The following is a 21405-nucleotide window of genomic DNA, read 5'->3' on the forward strand; positions in this document are numbered from 1 at the left end:
CTGGGTGATGCGCAGTGTTCGGCGTGCACCAAACGTAACGCTTTGAATTTAGACCAAAAAGCTCAATTTTTGACTCGCCTGACCACAAAATTTTTCTCCACATTCCTGCAATGTCGTTAAGATGCTTTTTTCACAAACTCCATACGAGCTTTTAGATGCGTCTTTTTCAGGAATGGCTTCTTTCTTGTCACCTGTCCATAGAGGACAGCTTTGTGAAGGGAATGGGATATTGTTGATTGATGAACTCTGACCCCCATCTCAGACATAAAGCCCTGCAGATCCTTCAAAGTCATTGTTGGACTTACAGTGGCATCCCAAGTTTCCTGCTTGCCTGGCCGCTGAGTTTTGATGGATGATCCTAACTGGGTGGAGTCTGGGTGGTACGATATGTTTTCCACTTCTTAATGATGGATTTCACCGTACTCAAAGTGATAACTAGAGGGGCACTCGGTAGAGTGCATACCCCGCCAAACTGATTCGTTTACGTTCTGTATCCCACTGATAGGCTGGATTTTGATTCGCACCTGAATTAAAATTTAATTGGCTTGTTGTTGTCACCCAACCAACTGATCCACCAAGTTTCGTCTAAATCCTTCAGCAACTTGAGATATTATACTATATATCGTTTTAGCCCTATCATTCAATGGTGAAGAATCACTTTAAAAAAAAATTCATATCTGGATCCGGATTCGGATTTTCATCAAAATCGAAACAATTCTTCCTTATTACATACCCAAGGTCTCCAACAAATATCGTCTGAATCCCTCCACAACTTTTAGGATATCCTGTTCACAAACAGAAAGACAGACAGACAGGGGTGAAAAACATAACTTCCATCCACCTTCGGTGATGGAGGTAATGAGCAACTTTGAAATCTGCTTATAACCTTATTTATAACCCTCTCCTGAATGGTGCTACTCCATCACTTCATGTTTGACTTCTTAAGAAAGCTCCTTGGTCTTCATGTTTGCCTTGTTGTTGAGCAAGTAAGTTTCACCTTCAAACTCCTTAGATAAATGGAGAAGTTTAGTTTTTAAGTTAAACCACTGATTACAAACTGGTGAAACCAATTACACTTACTTTGTAACCTTTCAAACAAATAATTTGATCCTGAAGTGATTTGTGGTTAATTAGTTAAAGGGTTTGAATACTAATGCAACTGAGAATCATCTGATTTTCTCTGTTAATCTAACTTATTCACATTTTATCTACATTTTTTTAGCTTTATCGCTATCCACCCACACCCCCCCCCAACGTAACATTTAAATTAAAAGGTAAATATCACCTAGATCTCCTCCCCACCTACCCTCCCCTTCGCTGGATGAAATGATAGATTAAAAGAATGTAGTGTTGATATCGCACAGGCATGATGGGCCAAAAGACCTCCTCCTGTGTACAAGTTCCTTGTTTGTCCTCGTATATCCTTGTACTACGTCATACCAGTACAAGCACCTCTGTGAACCTCACAACATTAAAAACAAACAAACAATTGTATAGCTTTTGTTTCAAAATATTATTTGAAACGCATGATAACGATTATCCAGCCTTAGTTTCTTGGAACAGTTTTCTCTTTCTTCTGAAAATTGAAGGCAATTCTTTTCTTTTTTTAAAAAATATTTATTAATTGAAAAGCAACTATTTTTTTGATTGTTCATTCCCTTGCTTATTGTATCCAACTATTTTCCCATTGTCAGTTCATTACCTTCTTACCCCCATCATCTTGCTCTTCTTTCTTCCATGAGCTTTGATTTTGTGGAGAAAAAAAGAAAACGCCACGGTTTATGTTCAAAATCACAATGCAGCAAATATTTTGAAGAATTCGAAAATTGAGGGACATTGTGGTTTTTTGGTGGGGGGGAGGGGGGGTGGTGAACGAGGAGGTAAATAATTGTGCATTATTTTTGCTTCTTCAAAGTCTCAGCCAACACATTCACATTAAGTTCAGATAATCTTAATGCTCAAGAAACGACTAAAACGAGCACTACATTTACATTGCAGGACGGGTGTGATGCACCGAAATGCTGTAATCAGAGAACCACCTCGGAACCGTCGACTCGGGCATTTCACTCAGGCCGACTGGCAGGGTCTCCAAGCAGCCATCAAGCTTACAGACTGGTCTCCCATCTCTACTTTCTCCAACATCAACTCGTCCTGGGAATTCTTTCAAAGAAACTTGCTCTCCCCCATGCACAGATTTATCCCCTCTCCTCTTCAGTTGTCCTACCCTTCCTCCCGCCCTTGGTTCACTGAAGCTTGTGGCGAGGCAGTTGTCCTGAAACAACTTTCCTTCACCTCATGGAAGGCAAATCCAACTGAGGGTAATCTCAGTTCCTTCTATAAAGCTCAGAACAAGTGTGTATCTACCCTCAGGAGAGCCAGAAAACAACATCTTTCCAATCTCAAGTCTGAACTCTCAAACCTCTCTCCCTCCTCCAAGTCATGGTGGTGCCTAGTTAAGTCTGTTTCTGGTGTATTCTCCCCCTCCATCCTCTCCTTTACCTCAAATGTCCGCACAGCTGACACTGCACATGAAAAGGCTGAATGCCTAAACTCTGTGTTTGCTTCTAAATCTTGTGCCACAAACCCATCACTTTCTGGACCCACCTTGACCAGTCACACCCGACTGTCCCTGGACTCTGTGTCCTTTTCTCCTGACAAGGTGGAGAGCTTGCTGTCAAACCTTGATTCAGATTCTGCAACCGGTCAAGACAGCATCAGACCACGTGTCCTAAAAGCCTGCTCCTCTGCTCTCGCTCACCCTCTCTCTGTTCTATTCACGTTCTCATTTGATCATTGTTATCTGCCATCTGCTTGGAAATCAGCAAACATTACGCTCTGCAAAAAAAGGTGCAAAAACAGATCCCTGCAACTACAGACCAATCAGCCTTCTCCCAATCATCAACAAGGTTGTGAAATCCATCGATGCTTCAGACATTAAATCCTTTCTCTTCTCCAATCGCTTGATTTCTCATCATAAATTTGGATTCAGACCAGGTCACTCTACCCTGGATATGATGCTTCTCCTCTCCCAACAATGGATGAAGGTCTTCAATCCGTCCGTCCATTGGGACCATACTCTGTGCAGAGCGTTGGTGCTGCCTCAGCAGTCTCCTTGGCTTTTGGGAGGTCCTCAATGCCGGACATGAAATCCGAGTCGTATCCCTTGACATATCGCGTGCTTTTGACACGGTCTGGCACCCTGTCCTGCTCACCAAACTCTCTTCCTATGGTATCCAAGTCCATCTCCGCTCATGGCTCACAGACATCCTCTCCTGTTGCAGTCAACGTGTGGCCCTACATGGAGTTTCTTCAGCTTCTCTTCCTGTCCAGGCTGGAGTTCCTCAAGGCAGCGGCCTGGGCCCTGTTCTACTTCTGGTTTTCATCAATGATCTCTCTGACTCTCTGGAAAATCCTCTTCATCTCTTTGCTGATGACTCCACACTCTGCCATACCATCTGTTATCCCTCAGACCGGCAAGCAGCAGCTTTTTCGCTCTCTGCAGATCTGGGTAAAATCACAAACTGGTTCAAGTCATGGAACATCTCTTTCAATCCTGACAAATCTCACGATGTCTCTCTGAAAGGACCATCTGGAACCCCCCCTCCATCTACTTTCTTTACAATCTTCCAGAAGAAGTACTTTCTGTCAAGCTTCTGGGTCTCACGATCTGCCATGATCGTTCCTGGGAAAGCCACATTTCCAAGCTGGCCTCCAAAGCCAGTGGCTGACTGGGCATCCTCCGTCGTGCAAACTCCTTCCTTGGTACACCTGAGCTCCTGACCACAAACAAAGCTTTCGTCCGCTGCCTGAATGAGTACTGCTCTTTCTTTTGGGTTGGTGCTCCCGCTTCTCACCTTTCTCGGCTTCACACTGTGGAAACCAAGGCATTTTGGATCATTGGTATCTCCTGTGATTGGGCTGAGTCTATGGGTCTCTCACTCTTACTGCAGGCAGGTCGGTGGTCTTTCTGTTTTATACAATCTCCTCTCTGGCCTCGCCCCCTGCTCTGTCTGCGATATGTCTCCTCCATATTTCGGCAGGACACTCAAGATCCGCCAGAAACCCCATTCTGGTAAAACTACCAAAATCACGAATCACTATTCACATTCACTCTTTCATTCCTCTTTTTTTTCCCCACCTTTGGAACAAACTTCCACACTCACTTCAATCCCACTCTTCCCTCCAGGCCTTCTAAACAGCTTTTCACCACCACCTATCTTCCTCCATCCAAAACCACGATATTTTCTACCCCCATTAATCCATCCCAAACCCACCTCCTTCAAATGCCCTGCTTTCTTTCCTGAAAGTCCCTGTAATGTCCATCTTGTTTACCATGTATTCCCTGCCCCATCCCTCTTCCTTCCACAGATAGCCTAATGTCTCTGTTCCCCTGTTTTTTCCTTCTCTCTCTCCCACCCCTCTTATCTCCTGCTTCCCTTGTTGTACGTTCTGTGTTTGCTCTCATGCAAGCCTCGACATTGTATACAAAAAATAAAAAACAAAAATAGAACGTGGTCAAAATGTTTTTACAATTTAAAAAAATTTCCAAGCCAAAACATGTCTTCTTTGCCGATGACATCAGGAATTCATCTCGATACATCCACATCTGTGCCATTCACTATTCAAAAGGTACTTGCACTCCTTTGACAATACTAATATTTAGCAAGCATATCAGGAAATATGGGATTATAAAAGGCAATTTGATGCGAACATTGTCCCTCTGTTTAAACACCATGTTTATAGTCTGTCATATGATGAACCATTTGCTAAATACAAACAATGTGGACCAAATGCCCTCCATTGTTCCGATATGTAGATCTTTAATGGGATGTGGTTTATAATGACTTGTTTGTTCTGAAATGCACATTCATACAGCTTGTATTTATTTTAATAGTTTTGTAACATGAAACTAAGTTATATTTACCAATGGAAGAATATTTATCCGCAAAAAAACAATTTATTTCTCAGATACCATTATTGAGCGACAAAATTTCAGCTATTGCTTCCTGACTTTAATTAAAATGCAATGTAAACTGAATTAAATGTTCAGTGTATTCAGATCTAAATGTTTAAAGTTTGAGTGAATTAAAAACGAGAAGGAAACTCTTTGATGTCGTGACGTCACCAGATATGCCTTCACCCACATTATTACATCATTATACATACTTGTACCAAGTTTGATTTAAATCTTTGAAACCAGATTAAAAATATGAAATAATTCTGGCTTCCAGATCATGTGTCCAATGAGTTTGAAATTCAAAACAAATATTACCCATGACCACTTGATCATAATTGTGATATTTCATGTCGATTAATGAAGCCGTTCAAAAGAAATAATTTTTTAAAACATTTTCATTCAATCCAATATGGCTGCCAGATCATGTGACCTATTAATTACTCATGACGCTCTGGTATCCTTAATGCTTTAGGAACATGTGGGTGAAGTTTCCCATCGATCTATCAAGCCAAACATTTTTAAAGGTTTATTCTTCAAAAAATCATAGCTGCCAAACCGTGTTTCCTATGATGTCATAGAGAATGTTTTGTTTCTCATGGATAGACGATCATACCTGTACAGTTTTGCCTCGATCTGTTTAGCCATTTCAGAGAAGAAGCTTTTTAAAGATTTGTATGTTAAAAACAAAATGGCGATTGAATCACTTGACGGATGACATCATCTATTTTTCCCCCTCCATACAATTTAGCTCTAGATGACCATCAAAACTTTTTCATACTGATCAAAGCATTCAACGTATGCAATTATGACGTCATAATTAAGCCATCTATGACATCATCAAAAAAAAAACACTTTTTTCCCATGGGGAGGACGTAATATGTGCCAAGTTTCAATTTTTTTTCGATGGAGCAGTTTCGGAAATACAGTAGTCCAAGGTTTTTACTTTTTTCCAACAACATTGCCACACCACATGACCCACAACACCATAATTATCATTAGAAGATTCTACATAAGTAGTCACATCGATGGTGAAAATTTTGTGTCAATCAGATAAGCAGTTGCAGAGAAAACAGAGAAAACCTATCACGGAGGGACGGACAGACAATTCAAAAAAAGAATGCCTCCACAGCAACTTCGTCAGCTGTAAATAGCGTATGAAATTTTGTCGTTTCTCATTCATCTGTCATCTCAATTTCAAAATTTACTTCATCCTTTTACAGGCAGTAATACTTGTGCAAACCTTTATTAAAGAATCACAACCTTTGTCGCAAAGAAAAAGAAAACTCACAGGAAAGAGTTCACCTAAGTTTTTATTGTTAATTTTTTTTTTATGTTAAAAGATGGCTGTTACAGTACTATTTGAAAGGATAGGACTGCGATTGAAACAGTTTGTGTTCATGTTTGGTTCGTCCAGAAAAGTTAGTCTGATTTTATGTAAAGGTGCATGCATTTGTTTACATTTTTACTGCTTATGTAGGCTTCATTCACCATGAGAAAGTGTTTTAACAGTGTTCTATCCAATTTCTGGCAGGTACTCCATGCTGAGGGGACACAGATACAGTGAGGATTGCCCAAGTGAAACAAGAAGATGCGAGGCCGACATAGTCTCAGAAACACTGCCTGTCTGATTGAAGCCAACTGTCTATTACGTCGACTTCCCAGGTTCAGGCAACATTGTTTGGCATGAATTGTTGCGCTCGCAACTTTGAGATCTCGCAAATCTGCAACCATATCAGGTTCATGTAATATACTATTTTGCTTACTGTAAAAGATGAGCAAAAAATTGGATTATTACATCTCTAGGGATATGACATTTTGCATTTCTACAGCAGTGAGCAAATAAACAGAGACATTTTTCTATTGATTATACTGCTTAAAATGTTAATGTTTCCATGAAAGATAATAAACTAAATAAACGTTTATTTTTGGAAATAAGAGCCAATTACGTTTGTATGTTGGTGAAAGGATATACATGTCACTAAAGCAATTATTATTGATGACAAATTATGTTGTACAGCATTAGAGCCATTTGAACATCTCAAAGATAATACTATTTGCAAAATAAGAGTATTTATGCTCTTGGTGAACCAATATGAGGTCGGTATATATTTAAATTATATATTTGGACAATATATTTAAACTTTTCAATGTAATTTGGATCTCGTGAGTGTTTTTTTTATTTATTGCATATCAAAGCTCTTGTGCAGCTGAAGAGTCAGTGAAATAGAATAAAAAAGTTAGTGAAAAGGCACAATAATTTGGGCACATAAAGTTTAGCTCCCACCTCGAGAGAATTGACATTCATAAGGTTTTTTTTTAATGCAAGGCCAAATAGTTTGGTGAACTGAATAGATGATGGAAAATGTTTAAAAAAATATACAAACAAAAATAACTGAAAACGAGGTGAAGAGTTCTTTCATGTAGGGAAACAATATTGTTTGTGAAGTGAAGTTTCTTTCATGTAGGGAAACAATATTGTTTGTGAAGTGAAGTTTCTTTCATGTAGGGAAACAATATTGTTTGTGAAGTGAAGTTTCTTTCATGTCGGGAAACAATATTGGATCAATCCAACAATGCAAAAGCAAGATTATTCCTTGGTGAAACGTACGAGCAAATATTGATCAAAATAGATGAAAACAAGATATTTGCACTGTAAATATACCAATGAAGATAAAAGAGTATAATTTAATCAAACAAACTTTAAAAAGAGTATTTCAAAAAAATATGTTGTGCACTTTAATTTTGTATTTGTTTAATAAAGTACAGGGTTAATTGCTTAGTACACTTCAAGGTGGTACTGCAACCCCAAGAAAATAATAAGGCATCAGCTCCACCTGCTGAAAAGTTAGAGAGCACAAAGTCACAAGAAGCACTGTTTTTGTACACATTTTAAAAGTTTATTTTCCAATATCAACGAGTAACTTATTCATCATATTCACATGTACATATGAAGTTGAATATGGATGTTTTCTTTATTGGTATCCACAGCTTGTTTTTTTTTTTTAATTTAGAATAATTTTTGTGGACGGTTTCAGCTTTTAATAGGACTAACCCTCAACTGGAAATAACACAAGCATGCTCACCATAATTTTTGGTGCTACTATATTTCGATTTGTACATCTTATAGAGTTTTTTTTTAATCTTTAAGAATAGTGGATGAAATAACAAATGTAGTTCTGATTGAACAGAAACTAATAGAAGAGCTTTGATCTGGAAAGAAAAGCAAAAACATATGTTCAAAAGGACAGCATGTAAAACGAATGAGAATGTTACTTTATATACTATGCTCAACTACACTATGTTAAAATGAGCAGCCAAACTCCAAAAATGATTTCTTCAATTCAAATGTGCCAAATTAAATGTTTAGGCGATCTGGCAAATGCAGCATTATAGGAGAATTATCTATGATATCATATAATACATGCCAAGCTTTGTACAGAATGTACAAATACAAGTTATGCTAATCACAAATAAGGATGAATACTCACAAGTAAAATGTCGATTTATTTATACGAGCAAGTTGCCCGTGTCCACGTGGGATTTTAAACGGAATGGGGATGAAGGTGGCAAAAATGCAAAAGGCGTCTTCTGTAATCGATCTGGCAAGCAGGGAGAAACAATTCACATTTATTACATCCGATGTAATTGAATTGCTCTAATAGGGGTGAGGTGCTCTGTTTGAAACGGTTTATTTGATATATATATATATATATATAGCTTTTTGATGCCCAGGGTCCGTAATAAAAATTTGTATTGGGGTCAAAGCCAATGTCAAATTGCAAATTAACAGTAGGAGGATTGTTATTACACATTACATTTTCTCAAAAATCTGTAAATATCAATATAATTTGGAAACGAACCTTATTTCTCATAGTACTATATATAATAAATAGGTATCGTATGCAGTCTGTGGCTGCTGGTTGCATCATTTTATGGGGGCGCAGCTGTGCTGCTGAAGCAGTGCCTTCTATTACCAGTACACTGGTACTCATTTCACTGACCTCGGAAGGATGACAGGCTGAGTCAGCCCCACCTGGTGTTAATTCAACAGCAACAGGGGCTCAAAATTAAGATCCTCAGATCTTAAGCCAGCCACCTTAACAGTTAAGCCAACACCAGGCTTTTACATAATAACCAATCCCAATGTTTTTAAATATAAAAGTTTACCAAGAATCTAACACCCAAAGTCGCTACATCACAACATGCTCCATTTGAGTGCCTTCTCAGAAATATATCTCACTCCTCTTGGAGGTTCACAAACCTGATAGTTGACTTGTGGCTACAACCAACAAACCATTGACTTAACATGTCCTTCCTGGACCTAACAAGGTCGGGAAACATTTATGGGAATGTTACTATATTGATATTACTGTTAAGAGCTGCAGGCAAGCTATTCATGGCCAAATTCCTGTGCTCACCTACAGGGGGTGCTTCATCAGCAGTGCAACTGCACCCCCAGACAATGATGCTATTCACAGGCTTGTGCTGCAAACAAAAGAAGAAGAAGAAGATATGTGTTGTGAAGGTGCTCGACACTATCCTTGCTCAACTTGTGTCATCTTGAGAAACAATATCACCCGTGCTTTCAAGCTAAAATGAAAGCATAGATGATATTGACTGTCATGGAAGTACAACATTCTCCTGTGATTGTATGTTCACAGCTGCAGAAGTCCATCCTACCAGTTACAAGTCCAAAACAAAATTGATGCACATTCATGTTTTCCGTGCGGGATTACCAAAGCACGAATGTTCTTTTCCGTTTCAAATTCAACCCAACAAAAGAGCTAAAATGAACCAATTAATTGTCATCAATCTTCAAAATAAAAAAATCAATAAAAAAAATCAATAATCAACACAATACAAACAAAGCTGTGGATACCAAGATCATGTACTTCAAAAATACATAAATAAAACACCCTAACCTGCCAAGTTTTCTCCATATTAACCGTGTTAAGTGATTGATACAGTTCAAAAGTGTGCAAATAACTTCTTACCTTGATGACAATCATTGCTATTAAAGTGATAATTCTTCTGCAAATAGCAGAAGAAAATGGATAAAGATCTAACAACCTGTTTAAGTCATTGTATTACCTCAAATGACTGCACAATGTATTGTGGAATCTGAACGCACTTGCAGCGTGGTGCTTGATGTGAAACGCAAACAATAACATCAGCTATTGATCTCACACTGCAGTCAATAAATGTATCGTAAAGAGCAAACAGGCCAGCCATTGTGATCATGTTTAGAAGATGTGTTCATTCAATTTGATGTGTGTTAAATACTTGTGGCCAGCTTGGAGATACGCTTAACCCATGCTTAGTTATGACTGATGGTTAGAACATGGAGTTTGAGAGAACGTTCCCACCAGCATATGGATATAGAAGGTGATCAGAGGACGATATGAACCATTCTTTCTGAGATGGGTGAAGATTTATTTGACTTACCAGGATTAAAAGTTTTGTTCCACTTTTGTGACTTTTTGGATCTTGTCCAAGTTTGCAGATCAAGGCAACTGCATTCCCTCCTGTTTCAAGGGTGAGTCAATGATCTGAATAGTAATAATCAGTGGTGTGGAATTATGGATTTTTGAGTGGGGAAGGGGGGGGGTGGAGGAGAGAGAGAGAGAGAGAGAGAGAGAGAGAGAGAGAGAGAGAGAGAGAGAGAGAGAGAGAGAGAGAGAGAGAGAGAGAGAGAGAGAGAGAGAGAGAGAGAGAGAGAGAGAGAGAGAGAGAGAGAGAGAGAGAGAGAGAGAGAGAGAGAGAGAGAGAGAGAGAGAGAGAGAGAGAGAGAGAGAGAGAGAGAGAGAGAGAGAGAGAGAGAGAGATATAAACACACACACACACACATAGACAAAGAAAGAGAGGAGAGAAAAGAGAAGAGAGTGAATTCGTCACTTATAAAAAGGCAGCTAAATAGGAGGGAAAGAGAGAAACATCATCCAATGAAGCACATTGCTTGCATGAGTGGAGAAACATTGGCCAGCAAAGTATGAAGATGACCCTGAATGCCATAACAGAAAGTTTAGGAGCTGGGCAAGACTCGAAGTTGTAATGAAGGTCAGAGATAGATGTAATACAATTACCCTGACTTACTTCCTGCTTAAGTTTCAGGGTGTCCATCCATTAGATTAGCAAAAGCGCGTCGCATGTTGAGTGACGAGGATGGGAAACAAATTGATGGATATAAACCTACGAGTTAAAGGGGGAAAAAAAAGTTAGTAGTTAGAGGGCTCTATCACCCAGCATACTATTGGTAGAAGGCTGGTGGAACACTAGTTATGTGGATCGCTCTATTAATGACTTTAGGGGACATTTATCAGTTTTCATCGTGAAAGAAAGGACAACATTGAAAAAGGATTGGCTAAAAAGCAGAGGAATCTGGGAGGACGGCGCAGCTGAGAGTGTTGAGAACCTGAGTGAAATATGTTGACAGTTTTGAAAATGGAAATGTTGACAAAGTTAGAACTGCTTTGTTTTGAAAACAAACAAACAATCGATTCAGCTGCTGTGTCACAGCCGCTGGTTCATATTCCAAATTGCAGCCAGTTGGGATGATGGCAATTGAAGTAACCATCGAACATGAAGAAGGAAATGGGGGAAGTGGGATAGGTTATCTCCAACAAAGATAAGGGCATCATAGTGTTCTGAAAATGAGAATTTCTGTATTCTATTGTGACGTTTTTATTTGATCGAGTGGAATGGTTGCCGATGTAATTATTGCCATTATGGGACTTGGAATTTAGTACGTTTAATGATTGTTTTGTCATCGAATCGTTTTGTACTGCATTTGCAATGTTAGTTAAGTAAAGAGTAAAAGGTGAAGTACAGTATGCTGATAATAATAGTAAAAATGGAACAAAAATAGAAACTCATCATGTGTGATTGTTGATTGTTGAACAATGGCATGACTGAGTGGCAGGGCAGAGATTTTGCCCAGGCAGGTGAAGCAATGCCTGAACAAGTCATAGCCTTGGAGACATGGGCAGCCAAACAATTGGCTCTTGAGAGACGAGGCACACAGATATAAAATGTGTGAACGAAACCTAGATCAAGGAGAGGATGGCGACAGAAAGAGGAAGCAGATCAGAGAGGGGAGAGAGTCATGTCGGCGAATAACAGGCTCGGTCTCAGTGGAGCTCAATGTATCTACATGGAGCATCCTTGGCTGGGATGCTCTTTCTCCACAACGCTTGAGACCTCCTGTCGGGCTGTTCATTGCATTGGTGACCTCCAGCAGTAAGATTGAAGTGTTCTCTACGCAAGACCGACATTATAAATCCAAACGGGTATGCTTGACCAAGATGCTAAATACAGCACCTCACTGATTGACACAGAACTTGCATCTACTTCTACTACAGCTTTCTCTGCTTTGCAATTGCCTTTGTTAAAAAGGTGTTACAACTGCCTCTTCTGTTCAGTGCTCACTGCACCATCAAGTCAATCATCACTTGCTTGAGCAACATCTCATCGTACCCACATACTGTGACTGCTTTAGCTTCAGAATGCAGAGATTTATGCTGACATGTTTTGGTGAACTGTTGCTTCTGTGTACTTGTTTCATCAATGGTAGGTTTAGGTAACTAGGTATTTTGGTTGAAGTGTGCAAATTGTAAATAAAGAGTTAGTTTTCTATTCGCAACATTGTCGCATGAGTCATGTTTCGGCTTGTTTACTCCAACTGCTCAGAATCCTGGCCGCAACTGGCTACACGAGTCAGGATGTGGTGACTGCCCACCTTGGGTGTGATTATCTGAATGTGACCTGTGGGTGGTCGTAACCTCCGTCGATTTATGAATAACCCTATTTGAAATGCATCGGTACCTCAAGTGATGGGTGAAATCAAATAAATATCTTGAGATGTTGATTCTCTGAGTTGTGGGTATTGTAAACGCCACTTGACAATGTTTACATCACCTCCATCAACCTTCTTGTTTGTACACAGATGTAGTGGTTAATATTACATTTATTGACTGCCCCTGTCATAAGCACTGAATCATGTTTGGCAATACCTCCATTTTGTTCCCTTCCATTCTTCTCTCGCTCTTCCATGAGCCTCGATCATGTATCCAAAAAAACCTGCAATATAACTTGCAGAATTTCCAGCCAATAGATTCAAGATGACATCATGGCTGCAGATAGTCATCGTGGTGACTGCTGGGAAGGCCAAAATTTCATACTCGGATTTCATATCCAGAAGCATGCTATATTTATAGAAGAGCTGTTTGTAACAAACATCCCTATGGGCTATGCCCTGTATTGGTTTTGGTTCCATCACAGAAAGCCAAATTTATTCAAAAGAAATTGCAATATAATGCAAACCTGCAGGAGGTGTTGCATCTCAGAGCAATCAGCATTCAATCACACTGTTGGTACCAGCACAGCCCTGAAAGTCAAAGTTGTAAAGCCAAACAGAAATTATGTTAACTGCATTGTTTCAGGAAATCAACTTTTGATTAAATAAGGCTGTTTGTGCTATTCCTTCTGTTCCGTAATACTATCCACAGCCAGTCACATCTCAGGCCCCATCATTTACCAACTCCACACAATGCCACTTTCAGTTGCAGCAATTTGATTCAAAAGCATTCAGAGAATTCCAATTGATTGCTGGACATTTGCTACAGAACAAAGCGTGAAGATAATGTCAAAAAAAAGAGTGCTTTCCCTCATCTTCTTGATAAGACTATTTTGAGTCACCATCATTGCTCATTTTCTTTCTCTATTCCAGCATTAATTGGCATGACCTTTACACACCTCTATATCCATTCAAACCAGACTCGGTGGTGTAATGGTCTTGGAAGTTGACAGTTCTCACGTTGGCCGAGTCATACCAAAGATGGTACGAACTGCTTATTTGCTTGACACCCAGCATTTAAATGGATAGCACACGGACAAACAACGCTGAGAAGGCAATGGTAAACTACCCAGTATAACCCTCGCCAAGAAACTGCTTTGGCAGCACCAATGGTCTGTAAAGTGTCTGGTACATCAAATCAAAAGAATATCCATTCAAAGCCAGAGCTAAAAATAAAAATTATACAATGTTCAAAAATGTACCATTTTCCATCGTTTATTCCACACTTTGGAGGGAAAAAAATTTCAAAAACAAATAACTTTAAGTACACTTGAAAAAAAACCCCCCAAAAAAAAAACCCCCTAACAAAAGGCCATTAAAAAATGATCTTGCCAATTCATGCAACGAACAACCAACAAATCTGGCAAAGCCAATTGTTTTCAGGGAAAGAACAGCCAATGCAGTTGTCTCATTTCTTTCCGCCATCTTTGTCTTTCTCCTTGTCCTTGTCCTTGTCCTGCCGTCCATCTTGGCCTTGTCCTCGGCCTTGAGATGCTAGAGATCCCATTGCATTGCGAATCGCCTCGTTTGTGGGGTCCACACCTGGCAAGTTCTCAAGCACGCTCTGCAGGAACTCTGGATCCTGCATCACGTCATAGTCATCTTCCTCATCTGCCTGAACAAGAGGAAAAGACACAGACATTCTTCACCAACTGTTGCATCAACCAAGCTTGAAACCAGCCCAACGGCATGATAACTCAAAAAAGTTGGAATGTGCACGTTTTGATAGAGCCAAGTGATTGGTTTATTGAACTTTTTTCAGTTTGCAAAAGCTTACGTTCATACCACTTCACTACGAAATGAGTCCCAATTTACCTTTGAAGGTGCTTCATACGTGTCCATCGCAGTGCCCTCTGCATCAGTTGCTGTGGCCTGACGACTGAATTCTCCTGAAAGAAGCAGCACCAGCATAAAAGCAACGTGTATGCACATCAATTTGAATGAATTTGTCATAAAAAGTGAAAGGTTTGATGATAAAATAAGCAAATACCAGACACGAGTTGAACTGAACTTTGTGAACAGGTTCATGGATGACTACAGTGTTGAGGTAGTATACTCACCTTTGAGTTGTCTAATCTGGGATCGATTTGCAAACTCAATGCAAACTACGTTTATGGTGTTTCACATGCAGGGCGTACTATCAACAAGCGCACCTCACAGCAGAAGGACACAAAGCTGGGTATCCAGTCTGCTTCAATCTTCTGATGGATGCTAATAATCACACGGTCTTTCGCAAGAGTAGGCCAATGTGTGCTGGCACTTTGAGAATTTTTTATTAAGTTCTTGTCTTATCCTGTAACATTGGCATGGTTGCTCAAGATATAAATATATATATATATATATATATATATATATATATATATATATATATATATATATATATATATATATATATATATACATATATATATACATATATATATATATACATATATATATATATATACATATATATACATATATATATACATATATATATATATATATATATATATATATATATATATATATATATATATATACATATATATACATATATACATATATATATATATATATATATATATATATATATATATATATATACACACACACACACACACACACACACACACACACACACACACACACACACTGCAGAAGTTACCCAGACAGGCAACATGTGTGGAGTGATGGGGGTTTCAGGATCAATTTAGAACACTTGGTTCTTAAGGGAGATGGGGTGTGCAAATTAAAGAGCCAATACTTCTCAAATGATACACAGCTACAGATGAATGGAGTTTGCACAAATCTATCAAAATTTAAACTTGAAGTGACTTAATCATCAGCCAGGACTACTCCTGGACAAATCGTGCATCAGAATCCAGGATTACTCAGTAATGTTTTTCGTATTTTCAGTTGCAGGTCTAAATGAAATACTGTATTGCCAGTCTTGGGTCCTTCCACTATATGCCAGGAGTCTGGAGGCCTGGGGTGGGCCTCAGATCATGGAGGTTCCTTGAGGTTCTCTCCTGCATTCTCAGCCATTTCTGAACGTAAAATTACTTTTAATCACGCCAACACTTTTGGTACTTTTTAAAGCATAATCTAATTTAAAAATCAAAATTTGTTTCATCAACATATTAATGAGACGTTTTGGAATAAGACATGAAAAAAAGAAAAAGAAAATGCAAAAATTGACCGGCATTACAGAAACAGGGCAACTACCTTCCCGAGTTGGTTCAATCCCACATTTTCCTTGAATGCTATAATTTGGCAATGAAGCACCATCCCATGCCATCTTCCAGCCCGACTCGATTATTTTCTACCCCTATTAAGCCTCTATAAGCTTGCCGGTAGCTTAACCGTGGAGGTGGTTGGCCTAAGATCTCAAAAGTCCTAGTTCAAGCAATCGTCATGCCAAAATAACACCGGGCGTGTTGACTCAGTCTGTCATCTTTCCGAGTTCGGGAAAATGAGTACCAGCTTGCTGGGAAAAGTGAGCCAATCGCGCATCCTTTGTCGGAATTGTGACCTGTCCAGGATTACGTCCCCCTAATCAATGAAATTGCCTCGGCAGCCTTATGCACCTGAAAGAGCAAAGAGGATCATCCGTCAACTCTTCACTGTCACACCCTCCTCTTAATTACAAGTTACCATTTAATGATCTTCTCCTATATTCTGTCCTCTTTGCTTTTTCGCTCATTCCGTTGTGTATTGGTCCCGTCTACCATTTTCAATTTGTCACCCCCGCTTCCCTCAATCAACCTGCTCTTCCACGATTCAATACGAGGAAAATTTTCGAGGAACGGATTATTCACTTGGACCCTAGAGATGTAGTATTTTGCTGAATATAAGCCTACTAGATGTGATTATTTCCAAAATCTGAAGTTGTTTTGGAGTGTAATTAATAAGCTAAATTTTCCTGTTACAGGTTGAAAAATGAGCATCGAAGCTTTATGCAAAGAAGGGGAGAGCTCCAAAAGGCATCACACACATTAAAACATTTGATAAACAATACAAATAAAATGGTATTGTAATCCCAGTTAAGATGACAATTAAAAACATGAGGATAAAGATCGATAGTTATCCATCATAAAGGATCATAAAGGGCTGACGTTTTGTGCTCTAACTTTCTTCGTGTCGATGAAGGATAAACCCCGAAACCTCAGCTGCATGCTATCTTTGATAACGGATAACGTTAACCATTCTATTATTGGGGTTATTTTTGTCTTTTTGATGATACATCAAAAATTGATTTTGTTTTAAAGCAAGATCAGTATTGGTAATTGTCACAGGTCGGAATCCATGGCTATCGCCACGTCGGTATGACTACCATGTAACGCTGTACCGCTATCACGGATCACCGACTCGGCACAAGGATTCTAAAGCACACCCGATTCATATGAATAACCGATTGGCAATTGCTTTAAAAACAGCCACGAGGGAAAAGGAAAACACGATTGCTTGCATGGAGCTGATGAGCTCGGAAGCTGAGGCTTAAAAGTTAAAACTCACTGTACGTACTTAATGGTACGTCTTGACATCATACGTTCCACTGTTCCAGGTGTAGCCAAATCCATTGGAGCTTTTTAAATCATGTGGTCCATGTATGGTATTTAAAGATTGTGAACACCTTTCTTCGATTTGTTCATGTTTGGTATCATTTTTATTATTATTATTATTATTTTTTTGTACCGATTGTATCGAACTGATTATTATTTTTTTTTTGTACCCATTTTTAATTATTTTTGATAGTCCGGTATAATGGGTTTATTTAAAATTTCACCCGAAGAGCAGGAAGCAACTGTTTATCTCACATGACGACGACAATCATAGCGCCAATGATAGGGTTTTATTGGGAATTTCATAGGAAATGATTTAAGAAAAGAAATAAATTAATATAATTCCACGATGATTTGCAGATGCTGAGAGATCCTTTGTATAATTATAGCCTACAGGTAATGAGTTAATGGGGTTATTGTACTGAGAAAACTGAGTTAATCAGGTAATTACTATTCCATGGTGATGGTGGTGGTAGTGGGGGAGGAATGGTGGTAGTTGGGGGGGGGGGTGAACAGGGGGTTTGAAGGGGATGGTGTGAAGTGAGGGGTTGGGAGGTGGAAGGAAGACGAGAATGGTTTGAGATGGAAAAATGAATGGGTGGATTCAGGTGAGGGACGTTTCGCATGGGAATTATGGGATTTGAAAGGCAAAAAGGGCAGGATAGTGAGGACTGAGGAGTTCGTGAGTTATTTTTTGAAAGTTGAAAGGCGAGGAGGAGGAGGAGAGGAGATTGGGACCATACTCTGTGCAGAGCGTTGGTGCTGCTCAAGCAGTCTCCTTGGCTATTGAGCACAATTCTGGATGGGTCGCCACTCCGACACAGCGAGGGGCCGGCGATTGATGGGTAGCTGGAGTAAAAGAAGGGTTGAGAGATGGATTGATGGGACCAGAGGGATTAAAGAGGTATTGAAAGATGGATTGAAGAGGTATTAAAGAGGTATTGTTCGACTAAAAGACAAAAGCTGGAGAGTTGAAACTCGGGGGATCGGGGACATTACTCGGGGAATGAAACATGCCAAACTCAACGCCATTCCCCCCCCCCCCCCACACCATCCCTCTAAACAATGTGTGGGAACTGGAAGTCTATTCTGCATATAAATTGAAGTTGTATCTTATTCTGGGAATGGGAACTAGTTCATAGTTCATAGCACCTTCGCTTCCATTCTGGTATCGCCATCGCGGATCACCGACTCTGCACAGGGTATTTAAAGCATACCCGATTCATATGAATGACCAATTGGCAATTGCTTTAAAACCAGCCACGAGGGCAAAGAAAAACGTGATCACTTGTACAGAGCTGATGAGCTCGGATCTTCTTCTTCTTCTTCTTTCGGCTGTTCCCGTTAGGGGTCGCCACAGCGGATCATCCGTATGATCCGCATAATGATTTGGCACATGTGTTACACCGGATGCCCTTCCTGACGCAACCATGGTCGCCTCTTCCGACACAGGGATATGGTACACCTATTTTAACTGGGGTATACACCGGCCCAGTATACTGGTACTCACTTCGCCGACCTCGGAAGGATGACAGGCTGAATCAACCCCCTGGTGTATTAATTCAGTGGCCCAACGGGGCTTGAACTCAGGACCTTTTGGATCCCAAGCCGCTGCCCTAACCACTGCGCTAACACCAGGCTGAACTGATGAGCTCGGATGCTGAGGGTTAAAAGTTAAAACCTACTGTACTTACTTCCTGGTACGTCTTTGTCACACGTTCCACCATTCCTGTTCCAAGTTTAGCCGAGACATTGAGTGTATGGTAGTTTTAAATTTTTTAATCTTTTTAAATCATGTATGGTCGTTAAATATTGTAAACACCTTTCTTCGCTTTGTTGGTGATGAACCATTTTTTTTTCGGTGATAAATATAAACCAGTAATAAATCGTATATTCCGAATTCAAATAACGGTATATCGATACGAAAAATTATATCGATATAACCGGTACATCGATATATTGCCACATCCTAATCAGCACACAAAATTTCAGTTTTCTGTCACCTGGAAGGTACCAATCTTAAATAACAGCGAGTCAGTGAATCAGTGGTTAGAAAAAGCTTTATATATTCGATATCCATACATGGAAATTAAAATGTGAAATAAAGTCTTCAACCCTCTCCCCCACTCCCCCACTCCCCACCCACCCAACCTCATGCCCTCAACTCCCCTACCCATCCTTTCTTAAAATTGTCTTTGCCACTACAAGTCTTCAAAACCTCTTCCGACTTCAAGTCCTCAAACCCCTCCCCCCAAACCCCAAGTCTGCAACCACCTAATGTATAACCCTGAAAACCCGAGGTGCTCAACCACTCTCCCAAACAATCAGCTCTCACCTGATTAATTACCCCAGGTAGCTAGGATCATATACAAATTAACCCCATGGTCTTCCAGCCAAAGAAAGCTGCATAAAGCAAGCATGAAAAGCTACGCAAGATAAGCCCTTTTTCTGTTTGAAACCACATCTGGGTTCCTCTACAGCTGCAGACATATACAAGTAATATGTTATATAAATATAATATATACACCATGTATAAATAAATAGATAAATACATTCCAGAGATATTTATATCAACAGTAATATATAAAGCTCTTTCTAACCACTGACTGATATTAAAGATCGGTACCTTCCATAAATGAAAAAAAATGAAAAAAAATAAAGGGGGGAAAATGCAGATGAGTGACCCGATACAATGGGGAAGCACGGTCATTTTGTGTGCCAAAGGACACTGAAGCCGATACACCAAGAAAAAATAAATAATTTTTTTTTGTTTAAATCAGAGCTGTTGGAAAGCATCCGTAAATAAAAATAGAAATAAATGAAAAATCAAATGCGGGTGAGCAACCCCGAAATGTGGAAGCACAGTTCGTATGCTTACACAATGTGAAAGCACACCCCCCTAATATTGTTGCGAATCTGGAAGCCATGAGCACACAACATACAGGTCCTATAGATCAGTTATATCGGTAAGTACATGCTGCCAGTTAGGGTCCCATCCCTGGTTTATTATGGGTAATTAAATGTTCCTGTGCTGTGGAGTTATTTTGATAGTTAGGGTTTTTCTTTTATTTTTCCACCAGCATCAACGCCGACCACACCGCATCACCCTCACCTTCACTTCGCTTCCTTCACCTCGATCTGGCCGACGTCATGGTGGGCGGAGTTCGGGGAGGGGTCGCGCAGCGGCCCTCGGCCAATCGGCATGCGGCGGGTGGGGTGGCCGTCGCCTGGCCAATCAGATCCCGCGACGGGAGGAAGGGGATCTGCGTGGCGTCGCCACGCCCCCGGGCCAATAGAGGAGCTTGCCGCCCGTCTTGGCCAGTGATAGAGACGAGGAGCGATTTTGCGCACCAAAACCAGCCAGTGAGAGAGGGAGGGTCATGAGGAGGCACCCCTCCCCCCCTCTGAAGAGGGGGTATAATTATAGGCGCAGTCTGCGCGTTCGTTGTTGTTCTGGGTCTGGCACGGTCTGCGCGTTCGTCGTTGTTCTGGTCCTGGCAAGAAGTGCGCGCGGTTGTTCTAGTTCTGGCAAGAAGTGCACGTGGTTGTTCTGGTTCTGGCAAGAAGTGCACGCGGTTGTTCTGGTTCTGGCAAGAAGTGTGAACATCTGCGCGCAGGGCGATTGATTTCTAAAAGCATTTGCGCAGTGTGCACGGAGTGGTCGGTGCCAGAAAGGGTCTTCTCCCACCAGCCTTCGCCCTGCCGACTTCGTTCGCCTGGATCGTCCGGATCGTGTTGGAGGTCCAGTTCTGCCCCAAGGACCTGGTCCTTGAAGACCGCACGAGGCGGACAGGTCCGAGATAGGCCTCAATAAAGACCATTTGGTTTGATCATTTTGGGTGTGTGCGTGTGTGTGTTCGTGACACCAGTCAGATAAGTAGTAAATTGTATAAGTGTTTTTTTTGCTTGTATATACGTGCATTTATTAATATTCGGTTTAACTCTGCTCTTGCAAGCTTCCCTCGTTCCCCAATCATTATTGTGAATAAATACCCCGATTGTTAAATGTTTCAGCTCGTTCGTGTCTATTCCTTCATTGACTTCGCGTGCTG

At 40.3% G+C, this 21405-nt stretch overlaps 2 protein-coding genes across 5 annotated transcripts in view; one reads left to right on the forward strand and one right to left on the reverse strand.

Moving 5' to 3' along the window:
- Window positions 1–12596, forward strand: part of HTR4 (5-hydroxytryptamine receptor 4) — a 108854-nt gene extending 96258 nt beyond the window's left edge. For 2 of the 3 annotated variants that reach the window (XM_085848412.1, XM_085848410.1), the window contains one exon: window positions 6489–12596. Coding sequence is in view for 2 of the 3 variants with exons in the window: in XM_085848410.1 (XP_085704536.1) it covers window positions 6489–6585 (97 nt within the window). In the remaining variant the exon portion in view is untranslated. The remainder of the gene's footprint in view (window positions 1–6488) is intronic. The other variant, XM_085848411.1, reaches the window with a different exon arrangement.
- A 1412-nt stretch (window positions 12597–14008) lies between these two features.
- Window positions 14009–21405, reverse strand: part of PSMD4 (proteasome 26S subunit ubiquitin receptor, non-ATPase 4) — a 75700-nt gene continuing 68303 nt past the window's right edge. For both annotated transcript variants that reach the window (XM_085848414.1, XM_085848413.1), the window contains exons 9-10: window positions 14625–14698; window positions 14009–14424 (exon numbers count right to left, since the gene is read on the reverse strand). In XM_085848414.1, the coding sequence (XP_085704540.1) occupies window positions 14218–14424; window positions 14625–14698 (281 nt within the window). In that variant the 3' untranslated portion in view covers window positions 14009–14217. The remainder of the gene's footprint in view (window positions 14425–14624; window positions 14699–21405) is intronic.

Source organism: Eptatretus burgeri, chromosome 12 (genome assembly GCF_056783735.1).
Source record: "Eptatretus burgeri isolate ZD-2024b chromosome 12, Ebu_testis_v1, whole genome shotgun sequence".
NCBI lineage: Eukaryota > Metazoa > Chordata > Myxini > Myxiniformes > Myxinidae > Eptatretus > Eptatretus burgeri.